General features: G+C 44.2%; 2 protein-coding genes across 2 annotated transcripts; one reads left to right on the forward strand and one right to left on the reverse strand.

Annotated features, from left to right (window-relative positions):
* Window positions 1–6,723: 6,723 nt before the first annotated feature.
* Window positions 6,724–10,559, forward strand: LOC143511532 (uncharacterized). The gene is made up of 2 exons (XM_077001160.1): window positions 6,724–10,275; window positions 10,501–10,559. The coding sequence occupies exon 1, from the start codon at window positions 6,727–6,729 to the stop codon at window positions 10,009–10,011; it is 3,285 nt and encodes a 1,094-aa protein (XP_076857275.1). The 5' UTR covers window positions 6,724–6,726; the 3' UTR covers window positions 10,012–10,275; window positions 10,501–10,559.
* Window positions 10,560–15,692: 5,133 nt separating this feature from the next.
* Window positions 15,693–21,139, reverse strand: LOC143511631 (uncharacterized). The gene is made up of 2 exons (XM_077001244.1): window positions 16,035–21,139; window positions 15,693–15,723 (listed from the first exon to the last, which is right to left on the reverse strand). Exon 1 carries the CDS (start codon window positions 20,565–20,567, stop codon window positions 16,320–16,322), a length of 4,248 nt encoding a protein of 1,415 aa, XP_076857359.1. The 5' UTR covers window positions 20,568–21,139; the 3' UTR covers window positions 15,693–15,723; window positions 16,035–16,319.
* Window positions 21,140–22,342: the final 1,203 nt, after the last annotated feature.

Here is a 22,342-nt window from a genome sequence, read left to right on the forward strand (position 1 = left end):
CTAGATACACAGAACAAACCCAGATCACCTTAATGGAAAATTGTGTTGTCTAAAACAGACCAAATGGATCACAAGGGTCACATTTCTGAATTTAGCTTTTATGATAAATGTATTCCTAGTTTGAAAATCTGGTAATTTGTTTCTGCGTAATAAATTTTTTTTTACATTTCCACAACATTGCTCCCAAACTTATTTGGCAATATAAAACCCGATGTTTTATTTTATACAGTTTTGCAACTGTAGCTGTACAAACCTGAGCAGTAGACCCAGAGCCTGACCAATGTGGTGCCCTAGTCGAGAATTTGGTTGGTGCCCCCTGCATCATCAATCATTGGGTTGTATTAAAGAAACAAAAAGCTAATGAATTATAAATATTACCATATATAAAGATGTTGCACAAAATATGTTAAAACTATTTTACATAAAGTAGTGCAGAGAACAACTTTTAAATATTAATAATAAATAAAAAAAACTACCATCAGCGCAATTTGCCTACTGCAACATTGTTATTATTTCTAAAGTGCATCTGCAATGAACAGAGGAGCATGTGTGTGTTTTAATATATATTTATTTTAAAAACTTGCTGAGGTAAGCTAATAATAGCACCTACTAGGATTGGGCAGTATGATGACAGTATTGTAAAATTGTGGCAGTATATTAACCACGTGACATGACAATGTGCTGAATCTGTACTTAGTGGACAGATCTGGAAGTAATTTTGGAAAAGCACTCTGAATTCTTCAAGGAAGAGTTGGGTCAGCTTAAAGGTACCAAGGCACAAATACATGTAGGATAAGGAAGCTTTACCTAAATTCTACAAACCAAGGCCAGTGCCTTATGCCATGAAACCCTTGGTAGAAAAGGAACTCCAGAGACTCCTAGAAGACAATCATAGAACCAGTTAAGTTCTCAGAGTGGGCTGCTCGAATAGTTCCTGTTTTTAAACCTGGAGTAGCTGTAAGAATTTGTGGGGATTATAAACTCACTGTGAATAGAGTATCATAACAGTATCCGATACCGAAGGTTGAAGATCTGTTTGCTAACTTGGCAGGAGGAGAAAAATTTACCTAGTTGGACATGAGTCACGCATACCAACAAGTGGTATTGGATGATGATGCTAAGAAGTATGTGACTGTCAATACGCACAAGGGTCTGTTTACGTGTCGCCTACCATTCGGTGTGTCCTCCACTCCTGCCATATTTCAGCGCACCATGGAGAGCATTTTACAACGCATTCCTCATGTAACAGTATACCTGGATGATATCCTGGTGAGTGGGAAAACAGAGGCGGAACATCTCAGCAACTTTGATGAAGTGTTGACACGGTTGAGAGTGAGTGGCCTTCGCCCTAAACAAAGTAAAGGCAGTTTCCTCGGCTACACCCTGTATCTGAAAAGGTGCAGGTGATTCAAGAGGCACCCCCACCTGGGAACGTGACAGAATTGAAAGCTTTTCTGGGGTTATTGAATTATTACCACAGATTCTTACCAAATCTGTCCACTATTTTGGCACCCCTGCACAAACTGTTGAGAAAAGACACCGGGTGGAGCTAGGGAAGCAAACACCAAGGAGCTTTTGAAAACGCCAAAGCTCTCATCAGGAGACATCAGGAGTCTTGGTACATTATGATGCAAGTAAAGAGTTGCTGTTGGCGTGTGATGCATCCCCGTATGGAGTGGGCGCTGTTCTATCACACCGCATGTTGGATGGTTCAGAATGACCGATTGGATTTGCATCTAAGACACTTAATCCAGCAGACAAAAATTACTCACAGCTGGACAAAGAGGGTTTAGCGGTGGTCTTTGGGGTGAACATGTTTCACAGCTATCAGTATGGGAGAACATTCACAATAATCACAGACCACAAGTCACTCCTCACCTTGTTTAATGAGCTGAAAGGAGTACTGCAGTTACCTTGTGAGCATATGAATACACTATTGTGAACCCTCAACAGATGTTGAGCGAGTACTGTTGTTGGATCACATGGATGCACCATTGGTGACAGCGAGACAAGTGCAGAAGTAGACAGACAGAGACAAGGTATTAGCTTTGGTACGGGAGTATGTACTAAGGGGTTGGCCATCAAAGGTCAGTGATCCTAACACGGTGCCCTATGTACACAGACAGGAAGAACTCAGTGCTAGTGAGGGATGTGTGTTGTGGGGGTCCAGAGTTATAGTCCCACCTGCAGGTAGGGAGGGAGTGCTGAAACAGTTACACCAGTCACACCCTGGCATAACTCGGATGAAAGCTCTGGCACGCAGCTACATCTGGTGGCCAAAACTAGACGAAGATATTGAAGCATTGGTCAGAACATGTACAGTGTGTCAAGAAAACAGAGCTGACCCAGCGGTAGCACCCCTTCATCCCTGGGAGTGGCCAGAGTACACGCAGAGTACACGGGACCATTCATGGGAACGATGTTCCTGATCTTGATAGATGCTCATTCTAAGTGGATGGATGCATATCCACTTAACAGCTCTACTTCCGAAGTCACTGTAGAATGCTTGAGGAAAAGTTTCAGTCAGCATGGTATCCCAGAGATGCTGCTTACATGCTTCACCAGTAGTGACTTTGCAGATTTTATTAGACAAAATGGCATTAACCATGTCACGACAGCTCCTTAGCCTGCGTCATCCAATGGACTAGCAGAAAGGGCTGTGCAAACATTTAATACACTATTAAAGAAGACTACAAGTGACAGCATTGAAACCAGAGTATCTCGAGCACTGTTCAGTTACCGCATAACACCTCGGAGTACCAGTGGGTGGGGTGGGGGGGGGGTGGGGGGGTTATGACAGGTGATGGCATGGGGATACGGCGATTACCATTACGCAAGGGCGTTAGGAGCAGGTTTGACATGGGGGACGACGACACATTTGCTATCAAATCAAAGCCCACCCTATCCTCTAAAATATTTATATAAACTGATTCCACTGTAGGTAAGGTAGTTAATCACTGTATGTATAGTGACATAGAACATTTGTGGAATTACGGTAAATTGCAAATAATAAACAAAATACAACATGATACTGTTGTCCACAAACTTTAAATAAATTATGCATGCAATGTATGGATTATATTCAGATATAACCAAAAAACTTCTCTCTGCCTCAGAGGATGAAACATGGACTACTAAAAGCAACCTGACCAGAGCTTCCTCTTGCCCAAATAATCCATGTACCTCTGAAGGCAAAGCATGAATGATCTCTGCAGCTTCTGCATTGTTACTGTATCTTTGTACCAGTACTCTCCTAATAAGGTGATACATAATATTTAAAATAATATAACAGGTTTGATTATTATTATTATTTCTAAACTCTGTTGTATGCTTAAACTATTTCCACTCTTAAAAAAAAACTCAGGAGTGTTGTGTCCTGTGGTTTTATTTTTTTCTTTGGTGGCATGCTAAAATGAAATGACAAAAAATGTATGTTAAGGTTTCCTGACTAGACAAGACTAACATTAATGTTGGACAGTAAGGCTGTGTCCTAAACAGCATGTTCTGCCCTTTAATCTGTTATAAGACAAGTGTTCAATGTTAATTTACTCTCAGTACATCGAGCCTTTTATTTTGAAGGGCGGCTTGGGCACGTAACGGGGAGTCTGCCATTTTCTTTAGTTTCTGTTTAGTCAGCGACACGTAAACAATATCATCCGCTGCAGTCTGCTTTCTGTTTATGCCATCGACACCACCGTCTGTAAGTTTTGATTTAATATTCTGAAGTAGAATTTATTTGAGTCTTATTCGTGGAGAATGTTTGCAGTAAATGTGAGATTTGATCATTGTGCGAGGCCTATGTGTTCATGTTCGGGTCATTTCAATGCAACCTAGCTAAAGGGACAAACGTAGCATTTTGATTTTGCGTTTAACCTCCTTTTAACAATGCTAAGCTAAAGGTAGCTGTTTTATTTCTGTCCTACAGTTTTACTCCATGTTAACGTGTACGTGGTTCATCAAAATAAAGTGGAGCTAAGGAAGCTACATCCTGACTCACGTATTAATTCAACTGGAGTTAGGCTTACTGCTGAATTGTGTTAGACACACACAAGGGGAGCAGAATAGTAAAAAGACGGTTTGCAGCTGGCTGAACAACACTAAAGCAGCTACATCTACAGATATGGAGGGACCACACTCTGAAGGCGCAAGACCTAAAGCCCTAAAGTCTTCTCGAGATGGAGAATCAGTCAAAAGCCATAAAAGTGCTGGTTCAAGTACGAAACGCTCAAGTACGTCATCGGTCAGTGCCGCGGCAGCGCACGCTAGGGCCAATGCAGAAGCTGCTCGTGCACGCGTTTCATTCGCTCAGAGAGAGATCAGCATTAAAGTTGACAAAGCAAGACTAGAAGCCAATCTTGAAGCACTGAACCTTGAAAAAGAAGCTGCAGCCGCTATAGCCCAAGCCGAGGTCTTGGAAGCAGCAGCAGAACTGGAGGCCGAGGTACACCATAGTTTGAAAAGCCTCTCGAGTATGATGCAGAATACACAAGAGCGTGTAAGTGACTACATCAAAGACCAAACTGTGCAGCTTAACCAACGCACTGAATCTGTCAGCACGTCCCCGACATCAGAGTATCTCATCGAGAACGACCCACAGCCACTAACTAAGCACATTATTAAAGACGAGTATATGGTGAAAGACTGCTGGCCCCCACCATCCCAACCACAACCAAGTTCAGATGCACCTATCCCATATCGGACCACTCACTTCCCAACTACGCCAGCCCAGCTAGCCAGGGATGACCACTTCCGAGTTCAAAATGAAGGACAGTTACAAGAACCAAAGCGCAATATACTTCGGCCAAATGCCAAGTTAACCTTTCCACAGTATTCTGACACCTCTCACACAAACCCACCAGAGTCTTCAGTAATGATGAACATGGCGAAGTACTTGGCACGCAAGGAGCTTGTGAGCACTGGTTTGGCACACTTTGATGATCGTCCAGAGTCTTATAGAGCCTGGAAATCTGCCTTCTCAAACACCATTAAGGATTTGGATCTCACTGCCAGTGAACAGTTGGATTTAATCTCAAAATGGCTCGGTAAGGAGTCTTCAGTATACGTCAAACGCCTAAGAGCAGTTCATATCGATGACCCAAACATTGCACTTAGAATGACCTGGGACAGGCTGGATGAATATTACGGCGCTCCAGAAGTCATTGAAAGTGCTCTCTTCAAGAAGCTGGACAACTTTCCTAAAATCACAAACAAAGATAATCGCAAGTTAAGAGAGCTCGGGGATCTATTGATGGAGCTACTCTCAGCAAAGGAGGATGGATTCTTACCCGGCTTGGCATACCTGGACACCGCTCGTGGCGTCAAACCCATTCTGGAAAAGCTGCCATACAACCTGCAAGAAAAATGGATCACTCAAGGGTCTAAGTATAAAGAGGACTATAAGGTCGGTTACCCTCCATTTTCCTTTTTCACCTCCTTCATCTGCTACCAAGCCAAAACAAGAAATGATCCTAGCTTTGCCCTCCTTGGAAGCAGCGCTGCAACAGAAAGTCCAGCCCCGCATCACATAAATTTCAGAACCCCGGTCTCAGTGCACAAGACCAAAGTCTCCACCGGACTTACACAAAACTAAGCACTGCCTAAGGAGGATGGGGCCAAGCATTGTCCGATCCATAACAAACCTCACCCCTTAAAGAAGTGCCGTGGCTTCAGACTAAAAACCATCGAAGAACGCAAGGCTTACTTGAGGGACCAAGGAATTTGTTTTAAATGCTGCTCGTCCACTACTCATCTCGCCCGCGACTGCAAAGTCATGCTGAAATGTGATGAATGCGACAGCGACAAGCACATTACGGCTCTTCACCCTGGTCCACCTCAATGGTTCGCGAAGACTTCGAGTCCCGTGATAGATGACGGCGGGGAGCCTGAAAACAGAGGTAATGCGCCAGGGCCAGAGGTAAGTCCTCTGTGCACTAAAGTTTGTGGCGATCGCTTCAAGTCAAAATCCTGTTCAAAGATATGTCTGGTCAACGTCTACCCAATAGAGCACCCTGAACGAGCTATCAAAATGTATGCTGTGATTGACGACCAGAACAACAAATCTCTGGCCAGGTCAGAGTTTTTCAACTTATTCAAAATCAAAGCAGGCTCATATCCCTACACCCTTAAGACTTGTGCTGGCTTAGCATCAGCCTCTGGCAGGAGAGCAAATGGCTACCAAATAGAGGCCGTGAATCATGGAGTTAGCTTTCCGCTCCCAACGTTGATCGAATGTGATGATTTACCCGATAATCGTGATGAAATACCAACGCCAGAGGCTGCTCTTCATTATCCGCACCTGAAGAGCCTTGCCAGTGAAATTCCCCCACTGGACAATGAGGTGCAGATTCTTCTCCTGCTCGGTAGGGACATTCTCCGGGTTCACAAGGTGAGACAGCAGATAAGCAGTCCAGGTGATTCTCCTTTTGCACAAAGGCTAGACCTTGGGTGGGTATTGGTAGGTGATGTGTGTTTGGGAAAGGTCCATAAGCCCATTGTCCACAACTTTAAGACAAACATACTAGAAGATGGAAGACCTTCACTGTTCAGACCCTGTGAAACCACGTCCATCTCAAGCAAACGGGCAACTTTAGCCCAGTCAATAGGCTACTTCACAGTTGCCATACTGCCGTGGTGGATAAAGACTCACTCGGCCTTACAGTCTTCAAGAGAACGGCAGATGATGACAAACGCGCCTTTTCCATAGAAGACGAACAGTTTTTGCAAATAATGGACAATGAGGTTTTCCAGGACAAGGCAAAGAGTTGGGTGGCTCCCCTTCCATTCAAGTTTCCCAGGCCGCCTTTGCCCAACAATCGGGAGCAAGCAATGAACCGCCTCTCTTCACTACAGCGCACGTTAGAGCGTAAGCCAGAAATGAAAGGCCAGTTTATTGCCTTTATGCAAAAGATATTTGACAACAGTCATGCAGAGCCAGCATCCCTACTGCCAAGAGGGAAAGAGTGCTGGTACTTGCCAATGTTTGGGGTCTATCATCCGAGGAAACCTGGCCAAATCAGGGTTGTCTTCGACTCAAGCGCCCAATACAACGGCATCTCCCTAAACAACGTGCTGCTCAGCGGACCAGACTTGAATAACAGTCTTTTGGGAGTCCTCATTCGTTTCAGAAGAGAGCGAGTAGCAATCATGGCCGACATCGAACAGATGTTTCACTGCTTTGTCGTGAGAGAAGATCACCGAGACTACTTACGCTTCCTCTGGTATCGAGATAATGACCCCAGTAAGGACATCATTGAGTACAGGATGAGGGTTCATGTATTCGGCAACAGCCCTTCTCCAGCCGTGGCAACGTATTGTCTAAGGAGAGCAGCAAAGAAGGGAGAGCGACAGTACGGGTCAGACACCAGACGCTTCATAGAGCAAGAGTTCTATGTAGATGACGGTCTCTTTTCCACACCAACAGAAGACGAGGCAACTTCCCTGTTGCAAAAAACCCAAGCATCGCTCTTAGAGTCGAACTTAAGACTTCACAAGATTGCATCCAACAGCATTGAAGTCTTAAGAGCTTTCCCAGCTGGAGATCATGCTAAGGACATGAAAGATCTCTACTTGGATGGAGACTCAGCCACCACACACCGAAGCCTTGGATTGAGTTGGGATGTCAAAAGGGATATATTCACCTTCCAAGTCTCCATCAAAGACAAGCCATTCACGAAACGTGGTGTCCTCTCCACCATAAACAGCCTTTACGATCCTCTCGGCTTCGTTGCTCCCGTGACCATTCGAGGAAAGTCGTTGCTTAGGGAGCTCACCCTGAACGGAACTGACTGGGACAGCCCGCTGCCTCAAGACAAATCCGAGGTTTGGGAGACATGGAGAGATTCACTACAGGAATTGCAACATCTTCACATCCCTCGAACCTACACTGGTACCTCTTGCTCCAATGCTAGTCGGAAGGAGTTATGTGTTTTCTCAGACGCCTCAACCAAAGCAATCGGCGCCGTGGTATACCTGAAGACTACAGACGAAAACGGCCAGATACATGTGGGTTTCGTCTTCGGAAAAGCTAGACTCGCACCTCCAAATGAACCAACAATACCCAGATTGGAACTCTGTGCGGCAGTGTTAGCCGTAGAAATAGCCGAACTCATTGTTCAAGAGATCAACATTCAAGTTGATGCTGTTACCTTCTACTGCGACAGTAAAGTGGTGCTGGGCTATATTCATAATCAGTCAAAACGCTTTTATGCGTATGTCCACAACAGGGTTCAGAGAATCCGCCAGTCTACGGGACCAAACCAATGGAAGTATGTGCCTACGGAACACAACCCAGCCGACCATGCTTCTAGGTCAGTCCAAGCCTCAAAGCTCACTAGGACCAGCTGGCTCACCGGTCCAGCTTTCTTAAGCAAACCACACTCAACTATTGAGCAGCTAGAGACCTTTGAGCTCATCAATCCAGATTCTGACGTAGAAATCCGATCGCAAGTAACAAGCTGTGTCACAAGTCAAAAGGTCAACCAATTGGATCCTGAGAGGTTTACCAAATTCTCATCCTGGAAGTCCTTACAAAGAGCAGTTGCCACGCTTGTTCACGTGGTTCGTTCTTTCAAGAAGGACAGAAGGACAACAGGATGTAATGGTTGGCACTGGTGTCCAAAACCCTTTACCACTGATGAGTTGTCGAAGGCCACGGCAGCAATTATTCTCGCTGTACAGCGGACCTCCTTCTCTGAAGAATTAGCTGTTCTATCGGTTGGAGATGAAATTTCCAAAAGAAGCCCATTAGTTAAGCTAAATCCGACTGCAGATCCCGAAGGCCTACTAAGGATTGGAGGCAGGCTTGAGCTTGCCGATTTAAGCGACAGAGAAAGGCATCCAGTTATTCTTTTAGGAAAATGCCATGTGTCCACGTTGCTCATCAGACACCATCATGAGCAGGTTGAGCATCAAGGTCGGACAATCACTGAAGGCGCCGTTCGAGCTGCTGGTATATGGCTACTTGGTGGCAAGCGCTGCATAAGTGCTGTTCTTCATGCATGTGTCATCTGCCGAAGGCTCCGTAAAAAAGGAGAGAAACAAATTATGTCAGACCTCCCGCCGGAACGACTGAGCACTTCGCCACCTTTTACCTACACTGGTCTGGATGTTTTCGGTCCTTGGATTGTGACAGCAAGGCGCACAAGAGGAGGGATGGCTCAGAGTAAGCGCTGGGCCGTACTCTTCACCTGCATGAGCACGCGTGCGGTCCACATAGAAGTCATTGATTCTTTAGACACTTCTTCATTCATCAATGCCTTAAGAAGATTCTTTGCCATCCGTGGTCCTTCCAAACAGCTACACTCCGACTGTGGGACAAATTTCATCGGTGCTTGCAGAGAGCTGGAGTTCCATAAGGTGGTGACCGAATCAGAAGTCCAGAGGTACACAAGCAATCAAGGATGCACATGGCGTTTTAACCCACCTCACTCTTCGCACATGGGTGGTGTGTGGGAACGCATGGTGGGAATTGCGAGGAGAATCTTAGACTCAATGTTGATGCGTACTCCTTCCTCCACTTTGTCTCATGAAGTCCTGTGCACTCTGATGGCAGAGGTAACAGCCATCATTAACTCAAGACCTCTAGTTTCTGTCTCCTCAGATCCAGATGTTCCACAGATACTTACCCCAACAATGCTTCTCACTCAGAAGCAGAGTGTTTTACCTCCTCCAGGGATATTCACTGAGAAGGACCTGTATAAGCAACAGTGGCGCCAAGTTCAAAGATTGGCTGACGAATTCTGGAATCGTTGGAAACGCGAATACCTGCACATACTACAACTCCGCCACAAATGGCAAGAGTCGAGTCCCAACATCACGAAGGGTGATGTTGTTTTGTTGAAGGATGATCGCACATGCCGCAATGATTGGCCGTTGGCTCTCATAACAGACACCTTCCCAGGTAGTGATGGCAAGGTCCGAAGGATCGAGGTCAAGGTCATCAAGGATGGAGCTGCCAAAAAGCTTCTCAGGCCTGTTACAGAGGTTGTGATGCTTCTAAAGAATGGGGACTGATATGTTTACAAGTTTATGGTTTAAGTATTGCTATGTGGCATCTTAACAGATGCCAGGCGGGGAGTGTTCTGCCCTTTAATCTGTTATAAGACAAGTGTTCAATGTTAATTTACTCTCAGTACATCGAGCCTTTTATTTTGAAGGGCGGCTTGGGCACGTAACGGGGAGTCTGCCATTTTCTTTAGTTTCTGTTTAGTCAGCGACACGTAAACAATATCATCCGCTGCAGTCTGCTTTCTGTTTATGCCATCGACACCACCGTCTGTAAGTTTTGATTTAATATTCTGAAGTAGAATTTATTTGAGTCTTATTCGTGGAGAATGTTTGCAGTAAATGTGAGATTTGATCATTGTGCGAGGCCTATGTGTTCATGTTCGGGTCATTTCAATGCAACCTAGCTAAAGGGACAAACGTAGCATTTTGATTTTGCGTTTAACCTCCTTTTAACAATGCTAAGCTAAAGGTAGCTGTTTTATTTCTGTCCTACAGTTTTACTCCATGTTAACGTGTACGTGGTTCATCAAAATAAAGTGGAGCTAAGGAAGCTACATCCTGACTCACGTATTAATTCAACTGGAGTTAGGCTTACTGCTGAATTGTGTTAGACACACACAAGGGGAGCAGAATACAGCACACTCTGGAACATTACATACTGCACTACTGAAAGCACTTCAAACCATGGTGTCCTTTTATTTATTCGTTTGTTTATTTGTTTTATTTATTATATTTTATTTTTTACACATTAAGTGTAGTAGCAGTCTGCAGTTTGGGACGTGGCCAGAGAGTAATGTAACTTGACGTTTCAGAGAGCTTGCTGACAAGCGTTAATATAAACGTTAGCTAACCTAACGTTAGCTAACCCTCCTAGTCTGTTACCATAACAGCCCATTACAATAAAGCTATTTTATTGTCATATATATGGTCATATGGTTGGCTATTCATTGCTCTCATCACAGACCTCGCGGGCGCAAACTACCCGCCGCTGCAGCGAGGCGAGAGCTCGGGTCAGTGACGCTATGAGTGCGGGATATTTCTGAACATCTCAACACAAGCCTTAAGAAAGCGAAAGACCCAGAGAGCGCCTGACAAGTTGCTAACTACAAACACAGCGCGTGAATTGTGAACGCTGCCAAAACGCACTTTTAGAAAAAAAAGTTTTTAAATAGTTTCCGCTTTTTCTGTGGTTTAATTTTTGGGTGGCCAACTGTGCCATTGAAATAGCCGATTTCGGAAATGCTCTGTTTGCTTATTAAGTCAATATGATAATTAAAATATATATATATATATATATATATATATATATATATATATATATATATATAAATGTAAATCTCCCGAACCCCCGCACCACAAACAACTCCTCGGATCTAAACGATTCGCGTAGGTCACCCTTTTCAACTTCAAAACGGCGAATTTCGCCGAAAGGTGACAGATTTTCATGCCTGTTTAAATCCCATACAGTTTCGCTAACAGGTTTGGCGGCAAACCAGCCGGTGTTTAGGTGACTGGCGCGTGCGTGGACAAACATCATATATATATTTATATATATATATTTATATATTTATATATATATATTACAAATATATATATTTACACATTTACAATTTAAAATATGGTCTCATATGGCATAAAACAGCCTTTTATTTTCTTCTATTGATTCTTTTTTCATCCCTCCATCCTCCCATTGAAAACCATTGATTTTACAAATCCCTTAAATTTCAAGATGCAATGATCAAACTTGGTGAAATGACTCACTAGCTGATTCCTAACACTACACTGAATATCATATTGATGACATTTGTCTACCCTCCCATTCTATCACTTCATTCATCCCTCCATCCTCCCATAGGAATGCAATGCTTTTAAAAATTTCTTAATTTTCAAGATACAGTGATCAAACTTGGTGAAATGACTCACTGCCTGATTCCTAGCACTACATTGAATATCATATCGATGCCATTTGTTTATGCTCCCCTTCTATCATTTCATTCATCCCTCCATCCTCTCATAATAAACCATTGGTTTTCTAACTGCCTTAATTTTCAAGATGCATTGATCAGTAGCTGATACCTAGCAGTAAGCTGCATTTCATATCGATGCCATTTGTCTATCTGCCCTTTTTTATCAATTCATTCATCCCTCCATCATCCCATGATTCCTTTGGTTTTATAACTCCATTAGATGTATAGATAGAACAACTAAATCTGCTGTACTGACTCAACTGTAAATATACTAAATATGGTCTTATGTGGTGTTAAACAAATTTTTTATTCTTTCTTTTTCATCCCTCCATCCTCCTATAGGAATCAATTGATTTTTTAACTGTTTCATCTGTGAAGATCATCTACATCTACATCTGCTGTCCTTACTGAACTATTGGCTTTTCTGGGAACAACCATTATCAGCTATATCAGTTAACATACTTAACATTGTCTTCATGCTGTTAAAAGCTGCGCTGATGTCCAAAAGAATTAAGAGCGATACCTCACCTAAGTCAGCGTGCATTAAAAGTTCATTTAAGACTCTCAAGAGAGCGGTCTCAATACTATGTTTTGGGCAAAACCCAGATTGAAACATAGTTTTTTTTTTAAGGAAAATGCCATTCTGGAAATGTTGAACTGATGCTGTCTTTTCCAAAATCTTTTTTTAAATCTTAATTTTTTTTTAATGGCATAACATCAAATGGGGAAGAGGAAGGATGCAGGCCTTGCACAACGGAAACTAAGTCCTCCAGAGAAATTGGCTCAAATTGATTAAAGAGAACCAGATTACAAGGAGGAGGAAGAACCATTGAACTACTGAGTGGCAGAACAATACTAGCTCTTAACTCGCTAACTTTATTTACAAAAAATCTAGAAACTTTCCACAATTAATGTTGGAGGCTGGACTAGTAAAAGGGGCCCCATTTATCAGTCGGTCAATGGTAGAGAACAAAAATCTGGCATTGTGCTTATTAGCAGCAATCAAGTTTTTAAAATAAACTCCTCTTGCATATCTAACACATATTTTAAAAGCTGTTAGTAAGCCTTTTAAATAAAGATAATGAACCTGCAATTTCGATTGTTCAGCTTGCCTACGTTTTTTTTTCAGAGCTTTGATTTCATCATTTATCCATGGAGAAGGAATTATCATAGATTTAACTCTGTTAGTGCACAATTCATTAAAACAGCCAAGTCATTCACCTGATTACAGAGAGTCACATAATTATATGCTTCAGAAAAGTGGTTGTTTTTGTGTACAAGTTGTTCTCTGCACTACTTTTTTGGAAAATAGTTATAACATTTTTGTGCAACACCTTTATATTTATTTCTTGTTATACGGTAATATTTATAATTCATCTGCTTTTTATTTGTTTCTTTAATACAACCCAATAATTGATGATGCTGCATGGGCACCACATTGGTCAGGGCCGGCTCTGACTACATTAACAAATACATTTACAAATAATACCGCACACTGAAACAGACGTAATGTCAGGAGATACGTTATTACTGTTAAAAATGCACTTCCAATAAAGTGAGTATTGGAAATTCTCATTTTGCTGCTGAATGTAATGGTAATGACTAAAGTAACTTGTAATCTAACGTAGTTACTTTTAAAATAAAGTAATCAGTAACGGATAAGTTCCCAGATAGCAAATGAACGTTGAATCAACATAGAACCATATGTGCACTTTAGCGTTGAATCAACGTCACATTTCAACGTTGATTCAACATTTATACGTTGAGCAAGACAACGGTGAATCAACGTTGATTCAACGTTCGTTTGCTATCTGGGTTACTTTTTAAAACATTGATCAAAAATCGGAAATAGGATTACTTTTTCAATGTAACTAAGCCATCACTGCTAACCCAGTGCTAACACACCACACAATTCCCCTCACGATGACTCAGGTTGTGATACTGCTGTAGTGGAGGAAGCAAAACGAGGATGTCGCGTTCAGGTTGCGACTCGCACCTCCATGTTCTGTGCTCCCTTAAATGGCCGGATTCCTTGTGTCAGGCATGAAAATGGGTCAGGGGTTAAAAAGGTGAGAAGACCAGTGGGTGGGGGGTTATGACAGGTGATGGCATGGGGCAGGGGCGGACTGGGGAGAAAAAGTGGCCCGGGAGTTCCTGACAGACTGGCCCACTATATATATATATATATATATATATATATATATATATATATATATATATATATATATGTGTGTGTGTGTGTGTGTGTGTATACTGTATATGAATCTATACATGGCACGTAGTGTATATGACGGCGTTTATTGTCATATGGACAATATTAATTCCAGCAATAATATGATTACAAAGCCACATAGTGGCTTTTAAATAGTCCACTATAAGACCACCAAACAAGTTGTTAAATAGTCCACCATAAGACAACCAAACAAGTTGTTTTACGCAAAGTGCATCCTAAAGAACAACCTACGACTCTAACGTGGGTATTTCTTCCTCTTACCTATTTGTGGTGGTTAGTTTTAATCTAAGAATTTCAATAGCTTTAAAAAAACAGTGCACAGTGCTCTGCCTTGAAGACCGCCACTTGCGTCCGTGTTAACCGTGTTAAGGTAATTTGCCTTAGACGTTGCAGAGGCGCAGTACATTTAAAATAACATGTTATCTACAATTTAAACTGCTGTATGTTTTCGTAGTCCGGCCCGTATTTTCTGGGACAAGTTGGTTTTTTTCTGATCTCCGCTGCATACTGTCAGCCCGCACCAGCTGGCCCAGTCCGCGGCCGCGGTCCAACTCGTTCATGTGTTTACAGGCTCAGACCGCGGCCGCGCTGAGCAGGTTAGTCTGACTGGAGCGGGGGAGGTAATAACACCGTTAAACAGCAGCGTGACTACGGGCCGGGGCCGCAGTGCGCGGCAGTGGCTCCTCCACGGGCTGAGTTAAACCACCGGCGGCCCACCGGCCCACTAACCCATCGGCCCACCGGGGAAATCCCCGGTAGCAATGTATGCCAGTCCGCCCCTGGCATGGGGATACGGCGATTACCATTACGCAAGGGCGTTAGGAGCGGGTTTGACATGGGGGGGATGACACATTTGCTATCAAATCAAAGAGCTCACCTTATCCTCTAAAATATTTATATAAACTGATTCCACTGTAGGTAAGGTAGTTAATCACTGTATGTATAGTGACATAGAACATTTGTGGAATTACGGTAAATTGCAAATAATAAACAAAATACAACATGATACTGTTGTCCACAAACTTTAAATAAATTATGCATGCAATGTATGGATTATATTCAGATATAACCAAAAAACTTCTCTCTGCCTCAGAGGATGAAACATAGACTACTAAAAGCAACCAGAGCTTCCACTTGCCCAAATAATCCATGTACCTCTGAAGGCAAAGCACGAATGATCTCTGCAGCTTCTGCAGTTACTGTATCTTTGTAACAGTACTCTCATAATAAGGTGATATATAATATTTAAAATAATATAACAGGTTTGATTATTATTATTATTATTTCTAAACTCTGTTGTATGCTTAAACTATTTCCACTCTTTAAAAAAAAACTCAGGAGTGTCGTGTCCTGTGGTTTTATTTTTTTCTTTGGTGGCATGCTAAAATGAAATGACAAAAAATATATGTTGGTTTGCTGACTAGACAAGACTAACATTAATGTTGGACAGTAAGGCTGTGTCCTAAACAGCACTGTTCTGTCCTCGTCAGGCGCCCATTCACTTGACTAGACAGACAGCTAACGATGGAAAGAATTTCTGAGGCAGAAGCGAGTTTTGAACGTTTACTTCAATCTTCAGATACATAGAATTCTTCCTTCACTCTCGTAAAACTAAACAAACAAACAGAAATGTACATAGAAGTGTGTTCGCTGCATCTTCTTACATACATTTTCAGTGGCATACGAATTACATACAGAAACGAACATACTAGTTAGCTCTACATGACTTGCCGAAAATCGTCAGGCATTCTATCTATACACAAACAATATAGACTCATAAAGGCATGAATTGGTCATTTTACATAAAACTATAAACAATATCCACTTACAAGCAAAGCCTTCTCAAGGGCAAGAACGGCTTATAAGGATGAGCACCTCTTCACTTTGTGATGGTTTAAATTAACTGAAAAAAACGAACTTCTTCTCGAGCTAGAAATGACATCACAGAAAGTTCCATCAGTTGAAGGTAGGCTTAATAATGGATTTTTTACTAGAAGACACCAGGGTGGCGTCAGAACCCCAAACATTTCCATGTCATGACACTCCCCGTCTGGTATTGTGGGATACCACTACAATTGCACACTATATATTACGTGAACACACAATTAGGGTCTCTAAACACTGTCCTGTGACTCTAGATCATTGTGAGACATGAGAAGCACTGTTTCAGATACAGGTCTTTGGTAGGTCTTAGTTGCTCCATTCTTGAATATCTTGACCTCGACTTTTCTGACCTTACCATCTTTGTCTGGAAAGGTGTCGTTGATGAGTCCCATTGGCCATTCGTTACGATTTACTTGCTGGTCTTTTAGCAGCACTAAATCTCCAACTTGAAGGTTCGGACGGTCGGTCTGCCACTTTCCCCGGCTTTGAAGCGTCCCTAGATACTCCCGTCTCCATCTGTTCCAAAACACATCCGCAAGGTGCTGCACCTGCCTCCATTGCTGCCTGTGCAGATCTTTTCCGTCTGAACCACCTGGGAAAGGAGGAGGAACGCAGATCTTTTGGGTGAGGAGCATCGCTGGTGTAAGCAGGAAAGGTGAGTCTGGGTCTGTCGTGATAGGGGAAAGTGGTCTGGCATTGATAATGGCCGTTATCTCTGCCATAAGAGTGGAAAGCACCTCATGTGTCAATTGAACACGGCTGGACTGGAGAAGCATTGCATCTAGGATGCGTCTAGATATCCCTATCATTCTCTCCCAGCTGCCTCCCATGTGAGAGGAATGAGGCGGGTTAAAGACCCACGTGCAACCTTCTTCTCCGAGGTACCTTCTGATGTTGGACATGTTCGGGTCTGTCTGCAGAAACCCCAGCTCCCGACAAGCGCCAACAAAATTGGTACCACAGTCTGATCGTATCTGTTTGGCAGGTCCGCGCAAGCTGGTGAACCTCCGGAAGGCATTAATAAAACTGGAGGAGTCCATCGACTCAATCAGCTCAATGTGGATGGCGCGTGTACTAAGACACGTGAAAAGGACAGCCCACCGCTTGCTGTTTGCATGCCCCCCCCTGGTGCGCCGTGTGACAACTGACCAAGGACCGAACACATCTAGACCCACAAAGGTGAAGGGAGGTTCCATGCTCAAGCGATCGGGTGGTAGGTCTGCCATCAGCTGAGTGTTTGTTCTGCCTCTAAGTTTTCTGCAGATGATGCAGTTGTGCAGGACATGCTTAATCAATCTTCTTGCTCCAATGATCCAATATCCAGCAGAACGCACTGCTCCCTCTGTGAAGACTCTGCCCTGGTGCATCACTTGCTGGTGATAGTGCCCTACAAGTAGTTTTGCAACGTGACCCCCTGGAAGAACAAGAGGATGTTTCTCCTTATACTCTAGATCGCCATGTCTGAGCCGTCCTCCTATTCTCAGCATTCCTTCTTCATCACAGTAGGGACTAAGTTTGTACTGAGGACTGTGTGTGGGGATGTCTTTTCCGCCGGCTATGCAGGTAAGTTCTTCCTTGAAGGCTTCCTCTTGCACACTTTTGATGATTGCCTTTTCTGCCTTTGCTAGCTCTTCAACGCTGCGTGGCTGCTTGCAGTAATGCCATGGACGGCATGTCTGATCTTGGGCTTTGTTCTTGATGGATCTGATGTTGTGGACTAGCAAGCTCATGGCCCTGATTAGCTTCTTCCATGAAGAAAACCGTTCAAACCTCTGACATCCAAGCTGAGGTCGATTGGTGAGCAGGTGAGTAACTGTTGCTCGTACCTCCACATCCACATCAGGGTCAATGAGTTCATAGGCTTCCGTGTCTGTGTCTCTGTTGGCATGTGACAAGAAGGCAGGCCCCTTTAGCCAATCGCTGTCACTCAACATGGCTGCAGACACAGACCGGGTGCCTATGTCAGCTGGGTTACAGTTGGTGGGGACATAGTGCCACTGCTTGGGTGCTGACGATCTTCTGATACGTTGCACCCTGTTGCCAACATAAACATAGAACCTCCTAGTCTGGTTACTAATGTATCCAAGGACTACACGACTGTCTGTGTAGAATTCAACAGCATTCAGTTCAATGTCCAATTCACTGGTGATAACTTCTGCAATTTCCACAGCTAGAACAGCAGCACCCAGTTCTAATCTGGGGACGGTGTGCGCAGACTGTGGAGCTAGTTTTGCTTTGCCCAGTACAAACCCGACGTGAGGATTGTCTTCTACATCAATAACTTTGAGGTAGGCAACAGCTGCAATAGCTTTCACCGAAGCATCAGAGAAAACATGTAGCTCTTTCCTTGTAGCCATTGAAACTGAGGTAGCAGCATAAGGTCTTCGAATCTGTAACTGCTGAAGATCACTGAGAGAATCTCTCCATGCACTCCATCCAGCCTCCCTGTCTGCAGGAAGAGGAGAGTCCCAGTCCAAAGTCTTGCTTGAGAGTTCTCTGAGCAGCATCTTTCCCTGAATTGTGACTGGTGCAGCAAACCCCAGTGGATCGAATAGACCGTTGATGGTGGCTAGGACACCTCTCCGTGTGTAGGGTTTGGCTGTGTTGGTCACTTGGAAGGTGAAAGTGTCTTCGGTTAAGTTCCACCTTAGGCCTAGGCTTCGTTGAATAGGTGTTGCATCATCATCTAGGTTGAGTTCTCTGAGCTCTTTTGCACGATCATCGGCAGGAAATGCTTCCATGACTTCCTTGCTGTTGGATGCTACTTTGTGGAGACGGATGTTGGATATGGCAAGCATTTTCTGTGTCCGTTTCAATAGATCGATCGCCTCACCGGCTGTGGGTCGTGAAAGAAGCCCATCATCTACATAGAACTCTCTCTCCGTGAAGCAGCGCGTATCTGAGCCAAATTCCTCTTCGCCGTGAGCTGCAGCGCGTCGAAGCCCGTATATGGCAACTGAAGGAGAAGGGCTGTTGCCAAATATATGAACTTTCATGCGATACTCACAGAGGTCATTGGCAGGATCATTGTGCTTGTGCCAGAAGAACCGCAGGAAATCTCGGTGGTCTTCCCTGACAACAAAACTGTGAAACATCTGTTCTATGTCCACGGTCACAGCAACAGCTTCACGTCTGAACCGCAACAAAACACCGACCAAGCTGTTATTTAGGTCGGGTCCAGACAGCAGGACGTCATTGAGTGAAACGCCATGGCTCTTCGCACTTGAATCAAAAACCACCCTGATTTGGCCAGGTTTCTGCGGGTGGTAAACTCCAAAGAGAGGTAAATACCAGCACTCTTTCCCAGCTGGGAGAGGAGGAGCCTGCTCAGCATGGTCACGGTCGAAGGTGTTCTGCATGAAGGCGACAAAGTGTTTCTTCATTTCAGGTTTTTTCTCCAGAGTGCGTTGGACAGAAGCTAACCTTGTGAGTGCCTGGTCGCGACTATGAGGTAGGCGTTCGCGAGGTGTTCTGAATGGAAGTGGAGCAACCCAGCTGTTTGTATTGTCCATGAACATCTCTTTATCCATAAGCTCTAGGAACAGTCTGTCTTCCACAGAGAGCCCTATCTTGTCATCATCTTTGGTTGTCTCAAAAATTGTGCTTCCTAGTGAACACTCTAAAGATCTGTGAATGTCTGGAGTGGCTGTCTGCTCGAACAGGGACCCAAACTTCTCCTTGACGCGAAGCCTGTTAGGACAGGGTCTAAAGAAGGAAGGTCGTTTGTTCTCAAGAATGTTGGTGCGGTAAGTTTGAATAGCTGCAGGCCTGTGAGTGCTTCCTAAGCAGACATCACCTACAATGACCCATCCCAGGTCCACTCTCTGGGCATACGGCGTATCATGAGGACCATTCCGCTGCTCCCTTACTTTGTGGACTCTTAGTAAGTCACGGCCCAGCAACAGGAGGATCTTGGCTTCAGGATCTAGTGGTGGGATAGAGTGTGCTATGGGTTTGAGGTGAGGGTGGTATAGAGCCACCTCAGGAGTTGGGATCTCGGTCCGGTCGCTTGGAATGTTGCTGCACTCGATTAACGTGGGCAAGGTGAGCATTGTAGTTCCATCTAGTGACTGCACAATGAACCCTGTGGCTCTTCTACCTGTCATCTCGGTTGTTCCAGCACATGTACGCAGTGTGAAGGGTAGGTCTGATCCCTTGATGTTGTACATGTCAAAGAAGTCAGGTCTCGCGAGAGACCGGTTACTTTGGTCATCTAGAACCACGTAAGCTCTTGTCACTTTCTCTGGGTGTGCTTCAGGAAAGATCTTTACCAAACAGATCTTGGAGCAGGACCGTGGACTTTGACCCTCTCCACACACCTCAGTGCAGCTTGACTCGACAGTTAGTGGCGGTGTTACTCCTGCGCTCTCCCCGCCATGCCTAGATGGTGAATATGGCGGTCCAGGATGGAGAGCTGAGACGTGATTCGTACTATCACACTCCCTACACCTAATGACTGCAGTGCACTCTTTGGCCATGTGACTTGTTGAGGAGCAACATCTAAAACAGGCACCAATGTCCTTCAAGAGGGCTTTACGTTCCTCTAAGGATTTGCTGCGAAACTCTCTGCAGCGCTTGAGAGGATGCGGTTTCTTGTGAAGGGGACACTGCTTCTCTACATCGCCAGCTTGGTGTCCTGAAACTTCTTTCTTGTCTTTCTCTTGTGATATATCTGTCTTGTGGGCAAACACTAGACTCTTCTGTGGTTTCTTATCAGCGGCGCCTTGCTTTAGGTACTCTGTGTTACCAGTTTGCAACCTGAAACCTGGATCATTGCGTGCTCGTGCCTCATCGTAGACGAACTCACAAAAGAAGGAGAATGGAGGGAAGGTTACACCATGAGTGCTCTTGTACTTGAAGCCCTGTTTAAGCCATCGCTCTTGGAGGTTGTATGGTAATTTTTCCACTATAGGAGCGACACCACGTGCAGTGTCCAAGTAGCTAAGGCCAGGGAGGTAGCCTTCCAGCTTAGCGGCTTCTAACTCATTGTGAAGGATTGGACGAGCACTTGCAAAAAATGCAAAGTGGATCAGGCCAAGATAGCAGAGGGAGCACAAAGCCCAAGCAAAAATTCTCTTTTTCTCTTCTTTTTATTATTTTTCTTTAGAAAGTGAATATTTGTGCAAATAATTACTCAAAAATAATAATAACAATAATCAAGCATCAACATCTCAAAAGAAACACACTATTCAAAAATCTCAACTTGCTGAGTCTCTCTCCAAGAGTCAGAAACCACTATGGCAGCAGAATTCAAAAAGAGGGGCGCTCCCTATACAAGATCAAATGCTTTCCCCCTACATAGGACTCAGACTACACATATAAAGAAGGTGGCCAGCACCATTCCTACACAATAGGGGAACACTTAACATTCACCTGACCAAACATACATTAGACATACTCTGATGCATCAGTAAAACATTACACACAATTTACAACACAATTTACATGAATGAAAATCCAAATCTAACATTGCAGCCAACATTTAAGAAACGACCATTCAACCACAACCCATCTCCATCAACCCCCTGACATTTCGGCAAGCTGAACTGGACCGTTTCCGGCCGGAACAAATAAACAGGCCTTTGTTCCTCGCCGACCCCTTTTTGCCGCCCGCAAGTCCGTCGCCCCTGAAGAACAATCAGTGGTATGAACTCTCGTTATTTTCTCTTTTTGTACTTAAAAGAAACACCAATAACTTTGTAAGCACAATAAAAGACAAGCATTGGAAACAATTTGTCTAGCGTCCTCTTTTCATTTTAAATATTTCGTTCGTTCTGCCGCAGTCCATAGCGGGACAAAAGTCTCTCGGTTGCCGATTAGCTCATAGCGTTTCTGGGCAGCACTTTCATCCAGCGCCTTTGGGGAACTGAACGCCAACGTCAGCATGTGAGCAAACGTATGAGCATGTGCGTATACGTGTGTGTGTGTGTGTGTGAAATAAAAGGAAAAAGATGGAGGAAATGTGCGGTCCATCCACGACCGTCACACACCCCCCCACCTCTTGTCTCACGTCGGCAGGCGGGAGAGGAAATCAGCAATGGCGTTATCCCTCCCAGGAATATGGTGGACGGTGAAACGGAACGGTTGCATGGCCAAGTACCACCTGGTAATTCTCGCATTGGAGTCACGCATGCGGTCCATCCACTGCAAGGGCCGGTGGTCCGTCTCCAACCGGAACTCACGGCCGAGGAGGTAGTACCTGAAGGCGTCGAGGGCCCACTTCACCGCCAGGCACTCCTTTTCGATGGTTGAG

This window comes from Brachyhypopomus gauderio, chromosome 1 (genome assembly GCF_052324685.1).
Source record: "Brachyhypopomus gauderio isolate BG-103 chromosome 1, BGAUD_0.2, whole genome shotgun sequence".
Lineage (NCBI taxonomy): Eukaryota > Metazoa > Chordata > Actinopteri > Gymnotiformes > Hypopomidae > Brachyhypopomus > Brachyhypopomus gauderio.

Coding starts and splice junctions, on each gene's coding strand:
- LOC143511532 (XM_077001160.1), top strand. CDS start 6,727: ATGGACAATGAGGTTTTCCAGGACAAGGCAAAGAGTTGGGTGGCTCCC.
- LOC143511631 (XM_077001244.1), bottom strand. CDS start 20,567: ATGGCCAAAGAGTGCACTGCAGTCATTAGGTGTAGGGAGTGTGATAGT.